Source organism: Staurois parvus, unplaced genomic scaffold (assembly GCF_062004578.1).
Source record: "Staurois parvus isolate SC_StPar_1 unplaced genomic scaffold, SC_StPar_1.0 ptg000011l, whole genome shotgun sequence".
NCBI lineage: Eukaryota > Metazoa > Chordata > Amphibia > Anura > Ranidae > Staurois > Staurois parvus.
In genome coordinates, this window is record NW_028317807.1 from 15579835 (window position 1) to 15607598 (window position 27764).

At 39.7% G+C, this 27764-nt stretch overlaps 1 protein-coding gene across 4 annotated transcripts in view; it reads left to right on the forward strand.

The window, feature by feature from the left end:
* The window catches only part of ADAM23 (ADAM metallopeptidase domain 23), a 243664-nt gene that overhangs the window by 117019 nt on the left and 98881 nt on the right, over window positions 1-27764 (forward strand). For all 4 annotated transcript variants that reach the window (XM_089671082.1, XM_089671098.1, XM_089671077.1 and 1 more), the window contains exons 4-5: window positions 17465-17528; window positions 21837-21919. In XM_089671082.1, coding sequence (XP_089527208.1) covers window positions 17465-17528; window positions 21837-21919 — 147 coding nt within the window. The remainder of the gene's footprint in view (window positions 1-17464; window positions 17529-21836; window positions 21920-27764) is intronic.

Consider the following 27764-nt stretch of genomic DNA (forward strand, 5'->3'; position numbering starts at 1 on the left):
GGCTGTGACCTTGCTGTGTAGTGGAGGATGTAACAAAATGGGCACCAATAAATTTTATGGTGATTTGAGAATTTACTCCACCATTAATATAAGCAGAGAGGGAAAAGGGCTTCATATACTTGTGACTCCATACAGACTCCATTAGATGCTATACAGATCATGGACCTTTCAGCCATATCTGATATTCTCTAACTTGCAGTACCTTAACCAACAAGTGAATGGCTCTATTCTTGCTCCTAGATGGATCATTAGCCTCTTAAAATCATGTTAGGTCAGAAACAGCCTTCCCAATATCATGGATTATAATCTTTATCTCTTCATGATCTCCTGACAGCAGCTTAATGGTTCTCATAAAAACCAATAAGGTAGGGGAGAAATAATAGATCTCTCATAGTATAGTAATCCAAAGGATGTCAGTTTATTTGCATATAAAAAGAATAATACACACAAACATAGTGCACTAATTCCGTGCACAAGAATAATTACCTGTTTCATTAAAAGACAAGTTGCCCCCTCAAGGATAAACATCCATCCAAAGTACAGCAAGTAAGATGGCTGACCTCATGTTTCCAGTGTGATGATGTCATGTAGCCACGTCTCTAATGCGTTTCGTCACAAACAGCATGACTTCCTCATAGGATCGTGAAGAGATAAAGATTATAACCCATGATATTGGGAAGGCTGGTTTTGACCTAACTTGAGAGTTGGCCAATAAGTGGAGGTAAGCGGCAGCATTGACAGGTGCAGGCACAGGGAGGTGCATTTTCTATTATATATGTGTGGACGTTGCACTGCTAACACAAATTTGGAGCATGTGAAGATATGTCTTGCAGTTTTTTACAAGGACTTTATTATTGTTACTACATCAATTAATATTTTATATTTTGCTTTGTTTTTTGTTTCATCACAAGTCGTTAGGTATGTTTTATGTTATCATATTTCTATACACATATTTGATGTAGGTATGTATATGAATGCACACTTATAGATATTATTGGGTTGCGCAGCACCTTTTTGGTATTATACATTTTGGATGTGGAAACACATGACTGCTGCTAGCAGCAAAACCTCATTTATATATTCATTGTAGTTTAACACTTTTTTTGTTGGCATTTTATTTTTGTGCACATTTTCTAGTAAATGCTGGATTTTTAGGGGGATTATAAGAAATACATACAGTCTATGCAGGGAGGTCTGGTGGGGAGAAGCTGTGTGGGCTGTCTACTGGGAGGACTGTCTGTACCCCCCTATTGGTCGCCTCAGCCCAGAACAATAATGACCCAAACTAGTGCTGCCTAGATTCCCACATTCGCACCACAAGTGTGATTCTTCTACAGTCTCACTTACTTGTTTTCTGCAACATTCTAGAAGTAACTGGACTCTTACTCTCTACTTCTCCTTAGATTCTGCAAATTACCATATGGCAGAGAGGGGACATTCTATTTATCTTTGGTTCATGGGATAATCCTAGGGTTCTCAACAATTTAAGTTTAGTTCTGGTTTAATGGTCCAGGGCTGTCCCCAATGAATTGGTATAGAGGAAGAGAGGGAACCTAATTGTCTTCCTGTAATTTAATTCTCTGGGGATACTCTTGAGCCGTCAGGCTGAAATGATTGTAGGGAGCCACAGACCGAACATGAGTAAAATGTCCCCTCTTGCCATATGCCAATGCACAAACAAACATAAGCATGGAGAAGCAGGCCTCTGTCTCCACCGCCCTGCTGACCTGATGGAGCCTGGGTGCAGTACTGGATTTTTGGACATAGCCCCCTATTGGTTGCAATAAAGCCCCCTATTGATTGCAAGGATCTTCTGCCTGAGGATGATCATGATGTGGCAGTTATAGGGAAATCCTTCAAACGTTGTTCAACCAGCTTTGAACACAGATTCTCACCAGCAGAAACCATCATGTGACACTGCAACTCAGAGTCAGCCTATTTACTCTGCATCTTAGTCTCTAGTAGTTTCTAATCTGTCAGGCAACTTGACCTCTGCCAAACGTAGCTGTCCAATGCCTAACTTGGCTTTAGCCTGTGCTGGTGATTGAACCCTGAGCTAAAACCAGCTTTGGAATCCCAGACCAGAAAGGACAGGGTTAACTAAAATAACAGGAGCTGCATATAAACTCTAATTCATTAAACAGGTTAATCTAATATAATGGAAGGTGACAACTACACACATACAGTAGCACAGACCTAGCTATCTGGCACTGTGCATGTGAGACAATTACAATAAGACAGAGACCTGTCTGTCAAAAGGATTCAGATACACACTTAAGAAGCTATGGTCAGCTGCAAATAAACTATTAGTTTATAGGAATACATGCCCAATAGTCTCTGCTTCTGGCTCAGTTCTCTGTATCTTCTTCCCGGAAACTCCCCATTATATAACATCACAGTCTTCCAATTGGGATTTCTTACCCAATTAGCAAACTAACTCTGTGGTAAATAATAAGCAAAAGGTATTACCAAATACAAATAGTAGAGGGCAGCAAATCCCTACATTAAGAATTTTATCATGGTGATTCTAGCGGAAATGGAGAGCAGGTACCTGTCAAAACTGGGTACCTGCGCCCCCTCCCCAAAATAAATAAATAAATGAAGAAGAGGAGAGGGGAGGAGGATATAAAGCAGAACTTTCCCTTTTGGGTGAAGTTCTACTATAATCAAGTTGAACCCCACTATTTTCTTATCAAAATAGAAGCATCTTTTTCTTTCGCTTCCTAGAAATAGATGTCATCTTTGTGACAGTACATTATGAAAAGAAACATGCACATGTATTTTTCACACTTTTGCTGTTTATAAACTGGATCACCGTTAAAGCACCACTTGTTAAAGGAAGCACGTTGCCCACTGCTTTTTTCTTTTTAAAGCAGTAGAAACTGTAGAAACAGTAAAAACATAGCAAAGCCTGCCTTCTATTAGCATGCTGTGTACAGAACCTCTCTATATGAAAGCAATGGTCTTTCTGTAGAAGTCTGATATTCCCCGGTTTAGTCAAAGCTAAAGTTTTCAAATTAGCAATTGCAATTGCAAGGGTAAATCTTGTTCTATAAGGTGTCTTTGTTCAGGTGTGTCGTTGCCAGTGTGATGTCCAAATGAAGCCCTGCATCTATGTAGTAACAAATATCCAGCCAACACGCTAGTTTTACATTTCTTTTGTTTTAAACTCTTATAATAGCAACTGTTTCAATTTAAGAATCCATTATAACAAATTACTAATGAAGGTTTAGAAATTAGGTCCTGAAGATGATTTAAACAGTAATGGTAAAATATATAAAGCATGAAATAATCAGTTATGTTATCTGACAGTTTAATAGAATGGGTTGTATCTGCCTTATGTCTTCTGCTTCCGGCCATACCTTATTGATCACAAAGATGTGTTATACTCCATTATGCTTCGTTGAAGAGTTAAGTATTCCAGAGTGTGGTGTCTGGGAGACTGCAGATACATATACCGTAATTGCGGCTCAATACACCTCAGGGCCGTACATTAGAGGCAAAATAGCTTCTCACGTTATTGAAGATGACAGCTGAATAGAGCTACAAAGAGAATATTAAATAACCTCCAAAAGGAAGAATCGTAGACATAATGTAAATTAATGCAACTTTTCCTCCTTCTAAAAACCTTTGCGCTCTGAATAATTGTGTAAACTTTGTTCCCTTTGCTAAAAATTCCAAATGTTTTCCCAGAGGTTTCGGCTTCTGTTATATCTTCCTAAAGTTTCTCAGAAGCAATTATTAAGAGCAAAAGCTTGTCATAAACTGAAATATATTTTTAAAGGATGCGTTCCCCTCCAAATTTAAGAGGGTCTTAGTGAAGCGTTCCCGTTTACATTATGTTTTATATAGGAACATGGTAATAGACCTTTCCTACATTTTATAAGAAGTGCACATCTTTAGTGTTTGGCATCATTCTTTGGATCAAGCAGTCTTGTGGGCAATGTTGTGTGTATGCTGGGGAGAACCCAGTTTATAGAGCACTTATGATTTGGTTTATGGCTGCGAGGATAGTGTCTTCACCTACCTTCAACCCTGCACTGTAGTACCACCAGTACTACTTACTACTGTACGAGAATGAGTTGAAAATCATAATGTAAATTAATGCAACTTTTCCTCCTTCTAAAAACCTTTTTCGCTCTGAATAATTGTGTAAACTTTGTTCCCTTTACTAAAAATTCCAATGTATATTTTCCCAGTGATTTTGGCTTCTGTTATATCTTCCTAAAGTTTCTTCGAAGAAATTAATAAGAGCAAAAGCTTGTCGTAAACTGAAATATATTTGTAAAGGACAAATTCCCCTCCGAATTTAGGAGGGTCTTGGTGAAGTGTTCCTGTTTACATTATGTTTTATATAGGGACACAGTCAGAACCCTTTCCTAAGGTTAATAGGAAGCTCACATGTTTAGTGTTTGGCATGGTTTTTTTGGATCAAGCAGTCATGTGGGCAGTGTTGTGTGTGCGCTGGGGAAAACCCAGTTTACAGAGCAGCTGGGATTAAGTTTATGGCTGCCAGGATAGTGCTTCGGCCTATCCTCAACCCTGCGCTGTAGTAACACCAGTACTACTTACTACTGTACAAGAAGGAGTTGAAAAGAAGGCGCTGAAAATAAACAGAAAACCACATATTAAAGGATGCTTTTTCAGGCATTACTTTGTGTACTTAGAAGAACTGTCTGGTCATCACCTTGATCACTTTGTACAAAGTTTTTCTCATATGTCTAAGTTGTTTTGTGTTGCAAGGAAGCCACTGGCAAAACTTGAATAGGGCCATATATCAGGGCTGGAGATCCTTGATATACAGTCCAAGGTAAGTCTTTGCTGCACAGGAAATTTCAGAAGAAAGTGTAAACACCAAAGTGGGTCATGATACTGAGGTAAGTAAGCATCTGGAGGGGGGTTAATGCAGGTTAGCTTAGGTGGCGGTTGTGATGGTGAGGGAGAAAGAAGAGGTGGTTAGTTGATAGAAAGATAAAGCCATCTTTTAAATCCCAACTCCAACCAACACAATTTATTTAATTTTGGATAAAGTGTGAAAGGATTAGGGGCTTTATCAAGTTTTCCTTACTGCCTGTCAGGAGGGAACGTGATGTGAAATCTCTACAGCATGGGCATCAATAAAAACACATTTTACGTGGAGCAAGGTAGGGTTAGAACTTCATTTCTTGGTGTCAGACACTTTTGTGCCCAGGAGATAACCATTTTCCCAATTGTTTGCATGGCCATCACTGGGACAAGAAGTGAAGGTAGATCGCTCAGATGGAGTCACAGACAGAAACAAAAAAGGTAACAAAAGAGATTAACACCATTCCACTTCTATAAGAAAAACATCTTGAATGGGGATGGGCTTCCAGTGACTGGTAATCTGTAGTGATATGTAGTATATGGAATCAATAATATTAATATTGATTTAGAGCGGTGGATTCTTGTAGAGTATGACATAGGTCACCCGATAGACACTAAAGTCATTCATTTTACAATTCCTAGTTAGGATTCTGTTCTGACTTATTTTAGAAATAAACATCCAGTGTCATTTTTTGCCAACAATGTTAAAAGCTAACTCTTGCATTGGTTTTAGATGATGCTGACCATGTATAAAACAGGAAATGCAGGTGTCCTAAAGCATGTGAGGTTTTAGTGAAAAAGGTTAGAGAATTGATGATTTAGCCATTCTAAAAATATTGCATTGCACAAATTGTAATCATTTAAAATGTTATTTTTTTAATATACTGTATATGTGTGTGTATCAGAAGGTTCCAGTGGGTAAAGATTTTTAGGATATGATAAATGTAAAGGGGTGGATTGTATGAGATAGTTTAAACCATTCAAAATTATGATGATTTCACATTTCCGGATGAACTAGCCTGTATTTTTGTATCTGACACACTTAACTGGTAGCAGCCAAATGTACTTGTCCCAGAGAAAGATGAAGGTCAGCCATGCGGGGGCTATGAGCCCTGCACCATCAGGTCACGCAGATGGTGTAAGCAGGTGCAGATCTCCACACTGCCAGGGTAACAGCATTACTGCTTTGCTGTGCGGCAAAGCAATTAATCTAGCCTATTGAAGTCCATTGGGCATTGCAGCCGACACTTAGGCAGAGATCAGAGAATAATATATCCAGATGTTCCCCAATCTCTTTAAAAACAACCACCATCTCATTTTAACAATTTCATGGCCAAGGTGATATTCATCACAAACTAAATTCACACATCTTTGGAAAGCAATTGTGCTGATGAGGTTACAGTAGATCTAAACCCAGTCACTAGAATTCCATATAGGTGTTAACATGTTAATATGATTTCAAAAGTTGTTTGAAATCTGCAGCTTTTTAAAAAATATTATTTGGTGATCCTACCATTAAGTTCCTTGTTTAGTTGCTTTCCGTTATGAGGTGACAACTCTCTCCTAATAGTGCACCTGAGTTGTCACTCTGTTATGTGCACACCTGGTGGAGATTATAAGTGGATGTGGTGACACACATTACACAGACATAGTCCAGTTTTTATCTAATGATATTTTTACTAAAATGCCAGGGCCGTAATGCTATGTTTTGAAGTCATGGCAGAAATTATACCCCCATTGAACAAGACCCATTCAGGTGAATAGCGCTGCTCTGTAAGTGCCACGCAACCACAGCTGCAGTGTGTTAGTGTGGGGTTAAAGCACTGTGCCTCCTTACTGCCTGTCAAATGCTCTATGAAGAGTGATCCAAATGCTGACCGCACATGCAAACACATGTGAATAAACCCTTCATTTTTTTACATTATTTTTTAGAATTGTATTTATTTATTTATTTTTTAGAACATTCCTATTTATTTTTTTATTTAACATTTTCTTATTTACCCTGTTTGGGGGTATTGGTGAAATATTAGGGGGTCTACACAGACCCTTGATGCCTCACATTGGAGACTTCATAATTCATCAGTCCCTTTCTCTGCAGCCTCAGCTGCACTGGAAAGTGAATAAATGGGAAGCACTCTGAGGCTTCCTGTTTATTAAAAAACGGAAGCATAGTAAACACTGTTTATTATGCTTCGGTGATGAATGGACATAGGAGTGATTGGTAGCAATTGCTCATGGTATTCATGGAGGAAAGGAAGGGCAAGTAAACATGACATGTTTACCGGCCCCTTCCCCCACTTTCCATCCTGAAACATCCCCCTGTGTGCCTGCAGTAGTTGCTTGTGGGAGAGGAGATGAGGGAAGCTAGCAGCTATGCAGGGAGGGGGGACACATAGGAGGGCCCGAACAGCAGGAGGAAGAGGGCACAAGTACAAGAACTGATCAACCTGCAGTGTAGCCAGAGGGAGAAAGCTGGCAGCGCTGTAGGGGGATCAATAAGAGTCACAAGACAGTAAAGCCAGCCCTCCTGCTAGGCAGGTGTCCGGGCCCCCCTTTGGAACTCATGGGGAGTAAGCCATGTACAGGAGGGCTGCCTTATCAACAGCTCTATTTGTCACCATCAGAATCCCTACATGCATGTAGACAGGAAGTGGTTTAAAGAGGAGATCAGTATGAATGGCAACAAATTATGAAAAACAGATCAAAATAGTATTTCATTAAAAAAAAACTGTTGGCTATGACACATGTATACACTATGGCAAGCTAAATGCACTACCTTAAGGAGAATTTCTTTTATAATGTAGGTTTTCCTGTTCAGCAGAAATAAAAACATCCCATATGGACAGTGAAAGCACTTATAGGAATATCTATGTTTATAAGTTATGTTCAGAGATAATGACTGAAATTGTGTTGTCCTCCATAATAAGAATACATATTAGTGTGTATATTAAATTGCAACTACAGACATTTTTTGTTTTGGATAGAACAGGTAATGGTAAGAACCTCTCCCAGGTTTTTATCGGTGTCTGTATACTGAGATGAGATCTGATGGTTCATTGACACTGATCATCACTAGAGAACTCTCCCAACTTGAGAATATGAACATCAATGGAAAAAAAAAAACAAGAAAATTCGGAGTATATCGGTTTTGTGGTCACCAGCACAGGAAGTGAGGGAGAAACATCCGAAGAAAACACAGACAGCAGTAAAAACCTCAAAGAGGTTCTAACCTTTCCTGTTTTGTTTAAAACTAACAAAAAAAAAATCTCTGTTAAACCTGCCTGTTTGTACTGCAGCTGACTTTGAATTCTATACAAAGTTTTATCATATAGGGTATTTTATATTATTTATTTTAAGAGCACAAAGTACATCAATACGAAGATAGCAGTTCTCATATTAAATGGTCAAGTTATTATCAGGAAAGGAGTCGAAGAAAGAAATAATAGGTCCCTATGTGATCCACACCTAGTGGTTTTCAGCCTGTAAAAACCAATTCTATGCTTCCTTTTCATTTAATTATCCTGTATTGACATGTCCTGTTAATCTTTTTCCATCTATGATCTGTATTATAGGAAAACTGAGTTTAATGAAAGATTTGGTTTCATTAGAGCCCTAAAGCCAGGAAATCACAATCTAATTTTTACAAGAGAAGTGACCATTCCCGGCATTGCTTGTGATAATTGGGTATAACTTGACAAACACGAGCCGAGTTGGATGGCAGATAAAGTTTGGCCTCTGTTGGTGTCTTCTTATAGAGGGTTATTCTTTCCCTACAAGTAAGAAAGGTTCTTTCAATGCATGTGTCAAAATAAAAGAAAATACCAGCAGGTTGGTGAGCGGTAAGAGGATGGGCAAAGCTGTCTTTACCCTTTAAAATGACTGAAAGACCTACCTCTTTAGTTTAAATTCTGACTAGTCAAGCATCGTATATTTAAAATAGTGAATAGCAAATAAAAGAGTGGGTTATGTGCTTTTAAAATACTCAACTTAAAGTGTTACTAAACTCAGGACCCTGTGTCTGGTCTTGCACAGTACACACAACATGGAAATGCAATTATTATAGTAAATATAAACTGTTAAATACCTTTTCTCATCAGCAGTATAGAGCAGTCTTGTGACTTCTATCAGTGTCCAGCAGAGCACTGGTTATAGCTTGTAGGTGGAGTCTTCTTTCTGCTCTAGGAGGATAGAAATCCCCTGACCTCAGTCTGGACAGTGCTGATTGGCCCTGTGCTGTTCACATACAATCTCCCAAGGAAAAAAAAACCTCTCTAGCAATATACACCAAACTGAGCATGTGCATGCCTACTATTCAGTCTGGAGATATGTTGTGGTCGCTTGAAAAAGGGGAGGAACAGAGAAGAAAGGATCAAACAGCCTTTTTACACAATGCAGAGGATTAACCCCTTAGCTTTCACATTGAGTATAACAAGCATGCTTTACTGCATATACAGACTGATTTTACTGTTGTGGGTTTAGTAACACTTTAATCTCAGTAAGGACGTCACAGGACATTAAAGCAGATGTGTTACTTACATTTAAATGCCAACTCCAGACATTTTCTTAGTTTTGAATAGGGTTGAGATTTTTTTTTATTGCTGTCTATATACCCTAGATGGGCAGTTTTTCTTCATTGCCAGTCTATCTAACGAGTGTCAGAACAGGAAATGATGGGAACTATCCCCAGTGGGGTCACAAACATTAACCATTTGCCGCCTGGCCTATGGTCAAATGGTGGCCGGGCGAACACTTCATCCCTCCGGGAGGGCGCCATATGGCGTCTTTCCCAGATCACTCTTTGCGCATGCCCGCAGGGCTGCGCTGTGGTGAGATCTATCACCAGCCGTGTACCTTGGACATGGCGGATGACAGATCTGTGTACCGGCCCTGTTGCCAGTACCATGTGACCTGTTGTGACCAATCACAGCAGGTCACATGACAGTTGTATACAATGGATAGCTTCCTTTCATGCCATTCATTGTATACAAGTGTGTCTAGCTGTGAATGGTCACAGCAATCACATGCACAGGCTGGGCCAATCACAGCCCATCTGTGTCATGTGATTAGCTGTGGCCAATCACAGCTAATCACAAAAAAAAACCTGAACGAATCGATTTCATTCAGTTAAATACTTGCTTATAGCAAAGAAATTCTTTGCTATAATCAATAAATTGTGTAAAAAAAAAAAAAATACTGATAACTTCCCCAAAGTAGTACAATGTTACTATGGTAACATTATACTACCTTGGTCATAGTGCAATATGAAAAAAAAAACTTAAAAACGAGAAACAATTAAATAAAAAAGAAAAAAAAATGTTAACAAAATTATCTTTTTTTTTTTTCGTACTGTCACCAGTCAGTGTCCCTGATCACCGCCACACCAGTTATATGCTGACGCTGTACTGCACTGGTGACAGTATGTAAAAAAAAAAATTGTGACTTTTTTTCATTTTCCGAAAAATTATGACAAAACAATTACGACTTCAAAAAACTCGCTATGCCTCTAATGAAATACGTCAGACTGTCTACTTTGCAAAAAGGGGTCATTTGGGGGATATCTATACTGTTCTGACATTTTTGGGGCTCAAGAAATGGCTGTCAGTACTTCAGGATTGGTCAATTTTCAGATATATCCCATAGTTTGTGAACTCTATAACGTTCCTACAGACTAAATAATAAATACTGATTTGCATTATTTTCACCAAAGAAATGTAGCAGAATACATCTTGGCTTAAATTTATGAAGAATAATTATTTATTTGCAAACTTTTATAACAGAAACAAAGAAAAAAAAATTTTTTTTTCAACATTTTGGTCTTTTTTTGTTAATTTAGCAAAAAAAAATCCCCAGTGGTGATTAAATGCCACCAAAAGAAAGCTCTAGTTATGTGAACAAAATGATAAAATTTTAGTTTGGGTACAGTGTTGCATGACTGCGCAATTGTCATTCAAAGTATGAGAGCGCTGAAACCTGAAAATTGGCCTGGGCATGAAGGGGGTAAAAGTGTCCGGTATTGAAGCAGTTAATAAAAACATTTTTCTAGTATAGCAAAGGATTAACACTTGTGGTTTTTATTGTTGCCTGATTCTGAATTGGATAGACTTCTCTTACTTTGTTCCCTGGTTATGGGTATCAGCAAAAAAGTGGCGGATAAAAACCCCTCAAAGGAGATGATTCACCATTCACACTCCATAAATGGATTCACCACACCATTAGTACAAGACAGAGGGGTTGATTTACTAAAGGCAAATAGGCTGCAAATGCACTTGTAAGTGCACTGAAAGTGCAGTTGCTGTAGATCTGAGGGGAACATGCAAGGAAAATAAAAAAAAACAGCATTTTTGCTTGCACATAATTGGATGAAAGAAATCAGCAGCCATTTCAGAGTTTACCCTTGGATATAAAGCAACTGCACTTGTGGTGCACTTACAGGTGTACTTGTGGTGTGCTTGCAGATGTACTTGCGTTGCGCTTGCAGGTGTACTTGCGGTGCGCTTGCAGGTGTACTTGCGTTGTGCTTGCAGGTGTACTTGCGTTGCACTTGTAGGTGTACTTGCGTTGCGCTTGCAGGTGTACTTGCGGTGCGCTTGCAGGTGTACTTGCGGTGCGATTGCAGTGTGTAACCAGCAGAAGACCTAAGGGCTAGTTCACACTTGACTGTTTTTCCAACTCTTGCCAAATGCCCCTATAGAATTTGACAAGTGTTGGTGCGGCGTTTGCGGAGAATTTTTAACGCTCTGCAAACGCCGCATGCGCGGTTTAGCGACAGTTGCTAGGCGTTTGCCAAGCGTTAATAACGCCCCACAAATACCTATAATGAAGTTTGAATGGTGTTGCCGCTCCGCAAATGCCTCGGAACCGTGTCGCAACCCCATCGCAAATGCTTGCGGAGCGGCACCATAGACTTGAATAGGGGGCTTCAACTTCTCCTGACTAGACCAGAGGCATCTGTTTTGCCACGGCGCTAACGCTCCCGTTTGAACAGCACCATGTGCTGCAATGTGCAGAATTTTCCCAGGCGTTTGGGAAACGGTAAAAACGCTTCCAAAGCGCCTGTCTGCCGCTTGCTAACAAGGCTAGTGTGAACATAGCCTAAAGGTCCGTGTTTCATGACCTGAAATTTTGCATAAAAAAGTTTGAAAATCTCTGGGAAGATTGGCTGAATGGCATTGTAGAATTTTTTTAGCTGATCTCTGTTCCACAAAGTATGCATTCCTTGCCCATACAAGTATACCTATGTACTTGACAGTATAATAACTGACTATTAGATCCTGCCCTGAGGAAGTGTTCCCTGAACAAGTAAAATGGTTACTGGCTTGGAATCGTTTATGTCTGTATCTTGGAATGTAACTTGGCAATAAATAAAATATAAAGTCTGAGCCTTCTGCCGAATATCCTTTGTTAGATAACATACACATGACCACCATCTTTTGCCCATAGTAACATAAGAATGTCGTATGATAATCAGAATCTTCTTTAAGCAACCAGAAATCTCCTGGCTTAACCAATAATGATGATTCATCCAGCCGTGCGAGCACTGAAGAGCTTAAGTGAGTTCTATTTTCGTCCCAGTCATTGCCTGTGGCTTCTGCTCTTTCAATTGCCAGGTTGCAGAGTGCATTTTCTTGTTGAGTGCTAATTCAGAGTAGTGCAGGCCAAGAAAGGTCAAGTGAGGTGCTCTGGTTAACAATGTAGATATACGGGCTGATATATCCTTTTATCACCTAATATGATTCAAAATACATATCTGTGGAATCAATGCTAATGTTACAGCATATCTATGGTCAGAAAATGAAAATCATTTATGTAATGAGTCATTGAATTTCCATCTGTTCTAGCCCTGCTGTTGTTAATAGAGTGTCCTGCAAGCAACTAAACATTCTTTCATAATAGTCCTCCAGGACTTCTTTGAGTGCAGTGACACAAAACCTCCATGCCCTGGGAATATGCACAGCCATTATCACCTATTGCAAAGAGTTTGCTGCTAAAACTACAATATTTTGCCTGGATGCTATATGCATCTGGGCATTTAGGTATCACATCCGATGCAAAGCCCTGCCTGTAGGACAGATATGTCAGTCATTGCTAGACTTCTCTTCTCTTACTTTGAGTTTGAAAGGCCTTCAGAAAGCAGAGACATTCAAGAAATTGCCCCTTATGTAACATCAGCATTGCTTGCGGCCGAAATGCACGGTATCACTCAGAGGCAGGGGCGGACTGACCATTTGGAAACTCGGGCACAGCCCGAGGGCCCAGGGTCAGTAGGGGGCCCCATGAGATGCCCCTGGTACCTTTTTCATAGGCTTTTTTGAGTTTGGGCAAGGACACAGGGGCCCCATGATCCCCTATTGCCCGGGGGCCCCATGAGTTGTCAGTCCGCCCCTGCTCAGAGGGCATGCATGGATTACATGAAAGTTGTCACACATGTTGGGACAAGCTACAGAAAGTAGGAGGGCAACAGCCAGAAGAAAGTCAGCAATCAGATCATGAAGAGGGACTTTTCTAATGTTAAAGTTACCCAGCATTTGTATTGAAAGTGATGTTGCAAAGGAAAATTGTAGGGTGTTAATTTAAATCTCCATTAATACATTATATAAAAACCTTTACAGAGATTTAGACCTCAAAGCAGCATCTTGCAGTTCTGAAATAGTTTTTGCAAGCAATACCTTGATACTTATAAAGGCACTTACAAATATTTGTCCTTTTGGAGGATGGCTATTTGAAAATGCATAGATCTGATAGGCAGAGTCCACTATAAGAGAGCTACAATATTTCTAAGAGTTCAAAATGGGTCATTTCTTTTTATTTTTAAAGATTTTTTCAAGAGTTATAATCATAATTTCAGTTCCTTAGTTGATATGATATTAAAATGTCCATTTTGTAATAACGTAGTACATAGTTACTCTCGTTCCATACAGATTCACCAGATGTGCTCTACTCTACACTTTTTTCCTTAAAAAAAGACCAACCTCCAAGAAGCATATTACTGTTTTTCTAATCTGCTGTCCTGTAAATTACTGTCTTGTAAATACCTAGAACAGGGCCAAATTCAGTTGCAGAAACAGCAAACCAAGGAGCTGCACTGAATAACTCTGCAACTTCCCTATCATTAACCACTTGCCCTCCTGAGGATTTACCCCCCTTAATGACCAGGCCTCTTTTTGCTACTCGGCGCTGCACTAATTCAACTGATAATTGCACGGTCATCCAATGCTGCACCCAAACGAAATTTACATCCTTTTTTTTCACACCAATAGAGCTTTCTTTCGGTGGTATTTGATCACCTGTGCGCTTTTTATTTTTCACGCTATAAACAAAAAAAGACCAAAAATTTTGAAGAAAAACTATATTTTTTACTTTCAGCTATAAAAAATATATAGTAAATTCAAAGTTAGTCATAAATTTAGGCCAAAATGTATTCTGCTACATGTTTTGGTAAAAAAAATCCCAATAAGTGTATATTCATTGCTTTGTGTGGACGTTATAGCGTCTACAAACTATGGTATAGATACTGCAATTTACGCCATTTGTTTCTATACAACGCTGCTAGCAACGGACAATTGCGCAATCATGCAATATGGTACATAAATGAAATTTACATCCTTTTTTTCCCACAAATTGAGCTTTCTTTTGGTGGTATTTGATCGCCTGTGCGTTTTTTATTTTTTGCGCTATAAAAAAAAGGCTGACAATTTTGAGGAAAAAAAACAATATTTTGGACTTTTTGCTATAAAACATGTCCAGTAGAAAAAAATTTAAAAATCAAATTTAGTCATAAATTTCTGCCAAAATGCATTCTGCGACATGTCTTTGCTAAAAAAAACCCCAATACGTGTAAATTAATTGGTTTACGTGAAAGTTATAGTGTTTACAAATGGCGGGAAAGATACTGGGATTTTTAATTTTTTTTTATACTAATAATGGCGGCGATCAGCGACTTATGGCGGCGATCAGTGACTTATGGCGGCGATCAGCGACTTATGGTGGGACTGCGGTGGACATTCTGACACTGTGGGGGGAACTGACTTGGGGTAACTGACATTCTCAGTGACACCAATACAGTGATCAGTGCAAAAAAAACCCACTGACACTGTATTAATGGCACTGGGGAGGAAGGGGTTTACTTTATTATTCAGTGAAAGGGTTAACTGTGTGAGGGGAGTGTTTTACTAGGGGGCGGGGGTGTGTACTGCAGGGAACACCGCTGATCGGGAGAGATAAACTCTTCTCTCCAGATCAGTCTGTTAGAGCTGTCAGGAAACTGACAGAGAGCACAGCTACTGCAGCCCTGCTCTCTGTCAGTGATTGCCGCTAATCGCCTGGACACAGCCGGTAACGCCGTGATCGGCGGGACAGGTAGGGTGGTGGCGCGCCTCTCACGCGCCCCCTACCTTTTTTGAAAACACACGTTTTAAAACGTGGTTTTGCCCAGCTGTGCCGCCCTGCCACCGTATTTCTACAGTGGCTGGGCGGCATGTGGTTAAGTCTCTTAAAAATAGTCATGTAAAGTCTGCTACATAATGTTGGAAAAACATGTAAAATAGAGGTTGTCAAAGCTTTTTTTTTACCCTCATGCATTCTTTGCATGAAGGTAAAAACCTGTGTGTAGCAGTCCCCCCAACACTTATCTGAGTCCCATCGTCTCTCCCTCCTATTTGGCTGAGACAGCATTGGGAGCCACAAGCAGCAGAAAATACCCAACAAAGTTCAAATCTCTTCCCCATGCTATCCAAAACTAAATAAAAATAAATAACCTTGCTGGACTTTTTTTTTTAAAGTTGAATTCCAGGCAAAGACTAAACACATTTGAAATACATGTAAGGGAAATATTTTATCTGCCAAATTATTTTTATTTCTATCCATCCATTTCTGAGATTTACACAACTCTGTTACATAGCAACAATCCTGTCTGTCAGAGACCTTTTTTTATATATTACAATTATGTAACACAGGTATGATTCTTCCCCCAGGCTGTGATTGGTCAGTGAAGGGAAGCAGTAGATTGGTTAGCTCATCTCCCTGTCTTTCTGCTCTCTCCTCCAATTGGCATGCCCCTTGTTAGCATATAAGCACTACAGCAATGCTGACTGGCATTGCTGAAGAGGCTTATATCCCATACATATTTATGTACTTGTGAATGATGGAAACTGACTGCTGGAAAATGTAGGTTAAAAAACATCAGTTTAGCCGTGTTTGCATACTGCGTTTATGCGTGTTTATGTGCGTTTATGAGCATTTGCGTTTAGAAGTGTTTTTTAAAGATAACCTCAGGAAACCTTCCAAAATGCCCAGAAAGTACTGAAAAACAGTAAACAATGAACTATTTCAGACATTTTGAGATAAGTAGAGAGAGCAGAAGCAGAGAGAACAGTATTTGTTGAGATTAGCTGTCTTTTTTTTTTTGTGGTGTTTGGATGTGTTCCAGCTCATTTCTGTGCAGAAGTTATTGCAGCAGTGTCTAACATATTTTCTTTCATGTGAAACCTCAAAGTATGGTGTACCAGGAAAATGCTTTGCATGCATTTTTCATGATGAAAAAAGGCTCTGGACAGCATCTAGAAATGGAAGAGTTAAAAACATGTTTCAAACGCAAATGCTTGTAAACGCGGTTAGCCATGTTTAGCCACGTTTACATGCGTCTACTTCTGAACGCCGTTCAAAAAAACGATTGTAAACTCAACTGCCAGTAAACGACTGTAAACGACGATGTGTATATGGACACATGGGACACCATTAGGGTGAGTTCAGGGGCTGCTGAAAAAAACGCAGAACAGCTCCTGAATGTCAGTTTATCAGCTGCAGTGTACATGAGCCCTTAATGTTTATTCATTTATGCAGAGCTGCATTAATAATAATAATAATATATTATACCTGGAGTTCAGATTTATATCTGGAGCCTGACATTCAGATTTAAAGCAGAACAATAGGCAAAACTTTTTTTTAACATTGTTGATAGAGCAAGGGAGGTTTACAACCCCTGTCAGACTTTTTTTTTTTGCCATCTGTGTCCCATTGCGAAGATTTACCTTCACTTACTATCCCACAGCCAAACAGGAAGTGAGAGGAAATCCCTGCAAATGAAGGGACTTCCTTGGGGACCCCCAAATCACCAGAATTAGTGTCCCCATTGGAAGATTTCCCTTCTATTACTTTTCTGGGGATATCCCAAAATTTGGAATTTTCTTTTACTTTCACTTTTAATGATAATGGTAAAGAGGACAAATTGAGAGGGTGAATCTCCTTAGTGGGGACACAGACACTGACAGGCGTTCTAATCCATCTCCACCCTATCCAAAACTAAAAAAAAAAGTTTTGCCTTTAGTTATACTTTAAATGTGGGTTCCACAGTATTACTTCTGATAGCCTGTAGTATGTTTAAGTACAGCTAAATGTTTTCTTTTTTGATTGACTACTGCTATGGCACTAAACTATCTTTTTATAAATCAGTATATTCGGATATACTGTATTTTGACTAGCTGATATTAATATACTGTGCAGTAAAATTTGGAAGGTGTGAAAACTTACAAGGAGTGTTAGTATTATCTGTAAAGTTTATTTTTCAAAAAGGTCTCATATATTCCAAATGAATCTAACTTGTGCTACTCTGTGCCTATTGCAGTGGTCTGTTGTCCTCTGATTACGTGGAGATTGAGTATGATGAAGGAAAGCCAAAACTCAACAAGGTAATTTTGCTTTGTTATGCTGCAAACATTTAGATCTTCCCCTTCCATGATACTTTGCAGGCCATCATTGTGAAATATAAGCAAATACACTGTTGTCTTGGAAATTGCTTCTCTTTAGTGTTTTAATAATGATGAACAATTTATATTGGCAGATAGAAACAGCATGCACCTATGAAACCAATTTAGAGATACAATAGATTTTAGCTTAACCCCTTCACGCCGGTGCCTCCCAGCCCTTTAAGGGGCTTCTGACGCCAGGAGGCGGGGCGGGATTTAGGGTCATTTGACCGCCATGATTGGCTGCCATGGCAGTCACATGATTGGAAAGGTCCCGCTCGCAAAGTGAGATCAGGACCTTTCCATGGGACGCACCGCATGTGATCGGAGCACACAGGGCATGCGCTCTCAGCACATGTTTGTTTACAAATGGTACGCAAATATGTGGCCGTTCGGCGTCAAGGCCCAGTTGCATACTGTCGGTGTGAAGAAGTTAAAGTAAATCTGTCAGTTAGCAAACTTGATCCAACAAGGTGAAATCAGACGCTGTGCACATACAATTTTTTCATTTCTTAGCATACAAGCCCATCCACCACCTCCTTCCTGCATGCTTCATTACAATGAACCGCTTTGGTCAATAGGACAATATGCCTTGAAATGGAAGGGGGTTAGAACAAGTCATAGCCCTGACTTTGCAGCTGAAAGCCAGTTGGCAGCAGGCACATGGGGTGCCAAGGAAGAATAGGAATATGCATACACAGCTCTTGGTGCCTTTTAACTTTTAATATCATGTTTATTGCAAAGGAACAGATCTAAGTTAAACTGTCTGTAAAATCAAAACTTTTTTCTTTTAGTTTTGGATAGAGTAAAGATGGATTAGAACCTCGGTCAAGTTTTTATTGTCGTATGTGCCCCTGTTAGGGAAATTCAAACTCTCTATTTGTCTTGTTTACCATTATCATTGAAAGTGAAAGTAAAAGAAAAACTCAAAAGTTTGTTTTGTCCCTAGAAAAGCTGAGGGGGAATTTTCCAAAGGAGACACACGTTCTGGTGAGCTGGAGTGACCCAAGGGATTCCCTTAATTTGCAGGGATTTCTTCTCACTTCCTGGTTTGGCTATGGGACTGGAAGTGAATGTAAATTTCCCCAATGGGACATAGATGGCACAAAAATTGACAGGGGTTATAACTCTTCCTTACTCTATCCATGAAAAAAATTAAAAAAACATGTTTTGCCTATAGTTCTTTAAATCACTTTGAATTTCTCTTTTCTTCATAACATATTGTCCAAAAACAGAGCAGCATAGTTCTTATAAATACTGAAATATAAGCTGTAGAATCACCAGAGAAAAGGGTTGCATGCTTAAATGTAAATCTAACAGCAAATCTGAGCTTCAGTATTTAAATCCATTTGTTTGTAATATGCTCAGCAGCTGCGTACAATATATTAGCCATATGCATATGGCTATGTTTGAAAGGATTTACAGTATTAAGTCACACAGCTTTGTGTGTGTGTACCATGTTAGGAGAAACAAGCACAAAAGCAATGAAAAGCCTTATGGTACAGTGCAGATTGGCTCAGGAAACTGCTGCAGCGTGAATACTGCAGTTGCTGACTCATGAATCTAACTACTGCAAGAATTGAAGAGTGATGGCAGAAGAAAAACAAGTGGTCCATCAAGTTTATCCCCCCATTAAATTTTTGTGCTATTTTTTGTTCTTTCTTCTCTTTAAAACCCCTTTGTTTGTTTTGTATGTGTCTTTGCATTGAGCAATGAAAGCATTTTCTGTATGGTGCCCATGTTAAGCATATGGGAAGGTGCAGCACCAGTAAACACACAAGGTCCAGTTGCAGTAAACAGATCTTGTATTAAAGTCAGAGTTCAAACTTCACAAACAACCCAGCGGAAAGACCTTCATCCGTGAAACTTACATACGTAACAGCAAGGTAGAACGGAGCTGGTCTTGGAAGTGACTACAGCTTCTATCTTGAAGGGCAGATTGCAGTCTGGCTAGTCTGTACCCAAATGGGGGGATTCTAGGAAGGATGGCGTTTCCCTATCATTTCCCTACTAATCTAGAACCTTACCCTACCACTATTCACTGTTCCTGTCAGATGGGTGATCTATCCCTATACTACCCATTTTTCAGAAACGCACGCCAAGCCCAAGAGCCAGGGTCTTATATAGACTCTGCCTGACCCAAGATGAACACCAGAGTCACATTGAGTGGCAGCATCCAACTGGATCACTTCCCCAGTGACTCAGAAAACCATACAGGAGCATGTTTCCCTTGACTTCCTCTCCCTCTGCAATGCTACTGTGTTTGAGCACCACCTACAGTGGAGGAAATAGACTGCACCTGCCTACACCCCTCCTCCATCCTTTGACAGATGCTGTCCTCGGCATCGCAACACAGAAAATGGCAACATGGAAACTGCAATAAACATGGTTAAAGCAAAACAGAAAAAAGTAAGTTTAAACAACATAGAGTACTTTGCAGGAAGCTGTCCACCATGGGTGGTGAACTACATTGTCTTCTGTGGAGTAACGTTGAAAGTGATCATTGGAAAGGCTGTTTCTCAACCTACTAAAGGGTATGCTCCCATTTGGGCTCCATATTACTGCCCCTTGTATTATTTACCAACACTTGGTCTCCCAGTCGCAATGGCAGATCTTCTAGAGCAGAATCAGGGGCCAGTTCCATGTGTCTATCAAACACCACCTGCTTAGCTTTCTGGACCCTTTCCCAGTGTTCCTGCACCCACGTGCAGCAAGTATTCTGGAGATCCTACTAGAAGGCCCACCAGCATCCAGTCATAGTGCCCAAACATCAGGAAGAAGAGTGTGTGACCAGTGACTCGATGGACTGTGTTCTTTTAGGCCCACACCACTGCCCCCTCATGTTGATCCCATCTTGGTGGCTTTGTTCGTAGCATACCCAGCAGGGTGCAATTGATCCATTCGCAAGCTTCATTACCCTGTGAATGATTAGGAGTGATGTGTGATTTCCGGATGCCACTGAGACACAGCTCAGACATGATCACTGATTCAAAGTTTGGGCCTTGGTCCAAGAGTATGTTCTTGGGGCAAATGTAGGGTTGGACTACATGCTACCAAAACAGTTTGGCCTTGTTTGAGCCATCTGGTCTTTGGTGGGGACTACCACCGCAAACTTGGTGAAATGATCAATGAAAACCAAAGTGTAGTGATACCCTGAGGAAGAACCTTTTCAGTAGGGACCTTGTGCAGAGAAGTTTCCACACTCTGCAAGCTTTCTGCACCAAATCTGTCAGTCATGGGCAGAAGAAGTATTTCCTGACCAGGGACTCAGTTTTGTCAGCCCAAAAGTGCCCACGCACGATGTGTAGCACTTGGCAGATCTGAAAATATGCGACTGGGGGACCACAGCATGTAGGATGTCCCTTTGTTCAGTCGGAATGCAGGCCTGGTGATAAAGCACTTTGTCCCATGTCTCAAGCCAATCTCACTATCTCAGGATTGCTCGGGCTGTATTGGGCAGTTTTTGACATTCGTGGAGGATGGCCCATGTAGCTCGGGGTTGTTTGACAGTGAACAGCATTGTACCATGAAATTTCCAATTAAATAATCAAAGTTGATGACCCTGGAAGATAGACTGCAGATCCTCTAGCCCCATTAATTGGCTTACTCCCTAGGAGAATCGATCATTAAAAAAGGGTCACTCTCAAGTGGAGAAGCAGGTTGGTTTTAATCCCCCAAATATAACAAAGGTTCTTTTTAACCTGATAGGGTTATTTTTAGTTAAGAAAAAGCCCAAGATGGGGGTAAGACCAATTAAGCTAAATATTGGTGATACAGTTAGAACAATTCATCTGTAAATGGTGGTAGGAGGTTACAGGTTGAACAATTAGGGGGTTGAAACCTGCTGTTATGGGGTCTCACTCTTATAGCTGTTTTCACCTTGAAGTTGAATATAGTCATTCAAAAATGAGAACCACTAGAAATGGCTACAGCAAGTGGCAATCCAGGTGTAAATATCTCTGCCCTGATGTTGCCAAGGATAACTCAACCCTTAGCATCTACTCAAAATGGAATCAGTTTGGAACAGGCTGAATCTTTAAAGTGTGGAGTCAGTGACTGCTATCTACAGGCATTGTAAGCTGGTATCATAAATGTGAATTCAAACTAACACTCTCATTTCTGATTTTCTTTTATTCTTTACTAATTTGCCTTTATGATAGAAAAAATGGTTTTCATTAATATTCTAGCAGGAAATGTCACTTTTAATTTACATTGACTTTTGCCCTGTAAGCACTTTTTTGTATTCCGTAGGGAGGAGAACACTGCTACTATCATGGTACCATCAGAGGTGTGAAGAACTCAAGAGTCGCAATATCTACTTGCAATGGTTTACAGTAAGGAGAAATGTACACTACATTTGCATTGCCATTAATCAACTATACAATGTTAAAGGATTGAAAATGGCATTCACAGTTATCAAATAGATGTTCTGCAATATAAAATACATGGAAACCCCAAAAGGGAGAGGGAGGCCTCTTTATAATGGACATAGGAGATGGGTAAACCTGAAAACTCTGGTGCCAAGATCCTGTGGTCAGGGTTCCCAAAAAATAAAGGAAGTCCAATGCTGGAATATTAGTTTTGAATGAAGTGTCAATTTACTTGATATACATTTGTGTTCATCACATAGTCAGATGACACTGCCAAATATCTGTTTAATTTTTTTGCCCTTGCAAAGTGCATACTATTATAATTAAAGAAAAATACTGGTCAAGTGTAATAGAATTGCCAAATAAGTAAAGTATTTGAGGCAATGTGCAGAATATATATAGGCTAAAGGAAAGTTTAGTAATATATTACTCTGGAAGAGCTTGATGTACCAAACATAAGCATGGTGGGTGGTCATCAGTTGCCCCTTACTACATCAATCTCTCCACTCAATCTTCTTCATTAGCTAGGATATGGTTGTATTTGAGTCTCTGTCTATTTCCCTAGGTCCAAAATATTTCTAAATGGCTTAATTATATAAGCACAAAATTTATTTGCAAAGACAATGCTTTACAAAGAGATCATTTCATTGCATGTGCATAAACCAAAATCCATTTATCAAAACATGCCACAAAGATGGTGGTCCTGAACCCAAAAAAATATAGTCATGGCCATGGATGATAAAATATTTGTTCTGCCAGATGTTGTATGGCCATACAACATCTGACAGAACAAATCTTTTATCATTCACGTAAATTATTATTATTATTATTTTTATTATTATTATGCACTATTTATATAGGGCCAACAGTTTGTGCAGGACTTTACAAAATAAAGGCAGACATTACAATTACAGCTTACAATCTAAGAGGGAAGGTAAAATGATACAAAAGGTAATAACTGTGGGGTATGAGCTGATGGAGAAAGTAAAAACACAGTGTATTAGTTAGAAGCAGGATAGGCTTCTTTAAAGAGAAGGGTTTTCAGGGATCATCTAAACATGGATAGATTAGGATATATTCAGACAGACTTTGTAAGTTGTTGTTAGTATTTTGAATTTTATTTGTTACATGAGTGGAAGCCAGTGGAGGGATTGGCAAAGAGGGGTAGAAGACACTGTACGGTTAGTAAGGTGGATGAGTCTGGCAGTAGCATTCATGATGGATTGAAGGGGGGATAGCCTATGTAAAGGTAATCCAATGAGGAGGCAGTTTCAGTAGTGGAGGCGAGAGATGACCAGGGAGTGAATTAGAAGCTTTATACTGTATAGAGATATGAAAAACCTTTTTTTTTTTCACCAGCTTCTGCCATTGAAATAAATTATTTTTCTTTATGGAAATTCTTAAAAATTATAAGATGTATAGGGAGGATGAGGTCATTGCATAATTTGTGAAACAATGTAGTAAACTAAGCACGTCTGCTTCCCTCAGTGATGAATAAACTGCCTAGCTCAGGCAGGGGGAGAAGTCGTCTCTACTGAGACTCCAGGGAGCATCCTTAGCAGACAGACTTTAGTGCAGTGAGGAACACTTTTTAGCTCTTATTCATCCGGCAAGAGAAAATTCCTTTTAGAGATGAGAGTAGAGAGATCTTGTCAGACTGCCCAGCTGCATTCTGTCCTTATGAAGCCTTTGCCTTCATCATAGATGAATTGCGTAGAGGTCCCCTAATGGTTACATGGGCAAAAGGGATTCCACACAATTGCAGACCTCATGCCAAGGGTCTGTATGCCCAGTCCATGTAACCTGGATCTTTTGTCCTAGGTAGTCACTTATTTCTGCTGTTAAAAATGAAGTAATCTCAGTCTACTTCTTATAGTACAAAGATTTTAGCAACCTTTATTTCAGTATCCCACTAACATATTTTCCCGAAGGACATCTTTCTTTTAAATCTCCCTTTGCATCTTGCATCCCTTTCCATTTACTTGTACAGAGAAGAAAAGCAGTTCAGGTGCAAGAAAATGCCTGTACATAAGACCTAAAGAGTGCCAGTGGACAGGGAACCCCATAACTAAGCAGGTCCAAATATTCATTATTTTAACCTGGTGATACAGCCAGCAACACACATTTGTCTACGGCATATAATATTAGGAATTAATTTTGGGTAAACAGTTCAATAATAGCATTAAAAGAGCAATTGCTGAAAATACACTATATATATATATATATATATATATATATATATATATATATATATATACAGGGCTTTAAATTTTCACTCACCTGCTCACCAATGGCGAGTGGAGATTATGGTGGGGGTGAGTGTGTTCCACAGGGCCATCTTGCTGAGCAGGCTCAGAGCTCAGGCCAGATCTGTCATAGGCACTGGGAGCTGTCAGACTGCTCAATAGCTGAGCACAGTGAAAGCAAAGCAAGGAGTGCGTGCTGTGCTCTCTGCCTCCCCCTAGAGTGCAGTACCCGGCTCTGTGAGTGAACAACGAAGTACTGCAATTTTTATGGGGAACGGGGGTGTGTGTGTGTGTGTACGTGTTCATGTGTGTGTGTGTGTGTGTGTGTGTTTCTGTGTATGCATGTACAATTGCACGTGTCTGTGTGTATGTACATATGTGTATCTGTACATGTGTCTGTGTGAATGTACATGTGTCTGTGTGTGTATGTACGTGTGTGTGTGTTTGTATGTACGTACATGTGTCTGTGTGTTCATGTGTCTGTGTATGTATGTATGTACATGTGTCTGTGTGTATGTACATGTGTCTGTGCGTGTGTATTTCTCTGTATGTACATGTATCTGTGTGTATGCGTGTCTGTACGTGCCTGTGTGTGTATACATGTGTCTGTATGTGTGTGTGTACATGTGTCTCTGTGTGTGTGTATGTACATGTCTGTGTGTGTGTACAGGTGTTTCTGTTTGTGTGTGTTTGTTGGTGGCGAGTAACTCTTAAGGCCTGGCTTGTAGCTCAGGACTTGAAATTTTAAGCCCTGTATATATATATATATATATATATATATATATATATATATATATACATACATACAGTATGTAAGACCCCCCCAACTCCCCGAGGCATGTGAAGGACAGGGTGGGCTAACTTTGACTGACGCAGAGTCAATAGCTAGTAATAATGGACTGAGTAACTTTAGGTGTCGGTCACTTTAGTGTCTTTTTAGAGATGTTATTACATGCTTAAGAGATGGTTAAAGCATAGCTAAAACCCAAAGAAAAAAACAATATATTGTAGCTTACCAATCCTTGGATATGGTGGCTGCATTAGTTTTCTTTTTCTTCAAGCTTTTATTCCTAATTTATTTTCATCTGGTGATCAGCCAGTACGACATCTTAGGTTTAAGAGCTCATGTACACGAGGCGTTTGGAAAACTCTTCTGAATGATGGAAACTGACTGCTGGAAAATGTAGCTTAAATAACGTCAGTTTAGCCGCATTTGCATACCGTGTTTATGCGCGTTTATGCGCATTTGTGTTTAGAAGCATTTTTAAAACATAACATCAGGAGACCTTCCCAAATGCCCAGAATGCACTGACAAATAGTAAAAAAATAACTATTTCAGACATTTTGAGAGGAACAGAGAGAGCAGAAGCAGAGAGAGCAGTATGTGTTGAGGTTACCTGTCTTTTCTGGTTGTATTCACTATGGATCCCATCATGAGCATAATGCAGCAGGTTCTACCATTTTTTCCTTCACGCGAAACCTGGAACTGACTGCACTGGTGTAATAGGTCCATTTGAATACATGGAGAACGCTGTGCATGCATTTCTGATGATGAAAAAAGGCTCTGGACATGGAACAGTTAAAAAACGCTTTTAAACGCAAATGCTTACAAACGTTTACAAGTGTTTACACGCATTTACAAGAGTTTGAAATGCAGGTAAAATCTACTCCTGAACGCAAGTTTGGTGCGATCAAGAAAACGACTGTAAACTCAACTGCCTGTAAACGAATATGTATACATGGACACATAGGAAAACATTAGGGAGAGTTTAGGGGCTGCTGAAAAAAACACTGAACAGCTCCTGAACATCAGTTTAGGAGCTGCAGCGTACATCATCCCTAGGGTGGCTGCATTCACTTTTCCACTGTATCCATAGAGGAGCAACATACTCTTGGACAGCAGCATTGCAAACCTTTGTAAACCAATTTGGGCAGCCCTACAAGTCTTAAATTGTTTGTCTCGGCCCTCTATCTGCTAGGTCTAACAAATTGGTCTGTTAATGTTAAGTTGAAGAATAATAGACTTACTGGGCTGGATCACAAGGTAAAAATACAGGATAAAAGCTTAAACTAATTGAGCAAGCACATCTAAGATTCAGTAAGCTGCAATGTAATACATTTTATTTCAGGGTTTAAAACCACTTTAATTTACTTATTACACCCTAATCCATATCATCTTTTTCACAATGTCCTCTAGTCAAAGGTAAAAGTAAGATCTGGAAGTCCAAGGAAAAAAAAAAACTCTTCATATGGTGTTGCTCAAATACAACATTTGATCTGCATAGAGGGTGCTCAGAAGGAAGGTTTACCCTTAAGCACATCACAAAAGTCAACAGCTAAAGCGTGAAATACAGTACTTTGATAAGGCTAAGACATTATGGATCCAAGTGCTAGAGTCTAATAAAAACAAAAAACTGATCCCTTTAACTGCAGTCAACAAGCATTTAAAAAAAAGAACAGTTTAGACATAGGTGATGTTGAAGATGGATCTGTTATGTTTTGTGGTTAAATGGCAGTCAGTGGCACAAGAAATAGTGCACCGATAGAGGAGGGAATATCTTCTAGAGACATATGAAAAAAACATCCTGTAAGCCAATGTTCTATAATCAGTAATAAAACTGAAGCTCAAAAGAAGTTGAATATTCCAAAAGGTAGTGATCCAAAGCATACCTTAAAAATAACACATGAATTGCTTCAAAAAATGAAAGCTTGCAGTGTTGAAATTTTATTTAGAGCTGCCAGAACTGAACATTGAAAATGTGTGGATAAATGTCAGACACAGGGGCAGACTAACCATTTGGAAACTCGGGCACTGCCTGAGGGCCCGGGGTCAGTAGGGGGCCCCATGAGATGCCCCTGGTACCTTTTTCATAGGCTTTTTTGAGTTTGGTCAAGGACACAGGGGCCCCATGATCCCCTATTGCCCGGGGGCCCCATGAGTTGTCAGTCCGCCCCTGGTCAGACATTCTGTACTGTAAACCAGGGAGGGATTTCCATTACCTGAAGCTGTAGGCACACAATATACAACCAAAGGATCCCAAGTCAGCCTCTGTTTGAATCAAATTTCGCATTTCTGATATATGCCTGTTGTTCCATGTACTAGTATGAAAACGTATCCTGTTCTGTTTGTAGTGCTTCCGTTGTGTGAAATCCCTGGTGTTCCTGACAGTCCCTCTGCTTCCCAATAAAAACTGAAAACATTAGGCATGACAGCACAGCGTGGTCAGTTCTCTAGCTATGCTGAGACCTTAGTCTGCTCTCTGCCAATAATCACATGTTTCCTGACACGTTTCCCCTTGCTTAGCCATTCACTGGGAAGACCAGTGTGCTGCTTTTTCTCCTCCATCAGCTGTCTGACCACCTTATGCAGCTGAGAACAGAGGGTCTGTGATTACTTATAAAAAAGGGGAATAGTGTATTTATAATATTTTTTTATATCTATACACAAATGTTTTACCTTTAATTTTATTTTTATTTTAAACAGTATAGGATTTTTTACAGGGTGAGGGTTCACATATACTTTAATGTTAACATGTTACTGATCTTAAACTGGGGGAGCATGT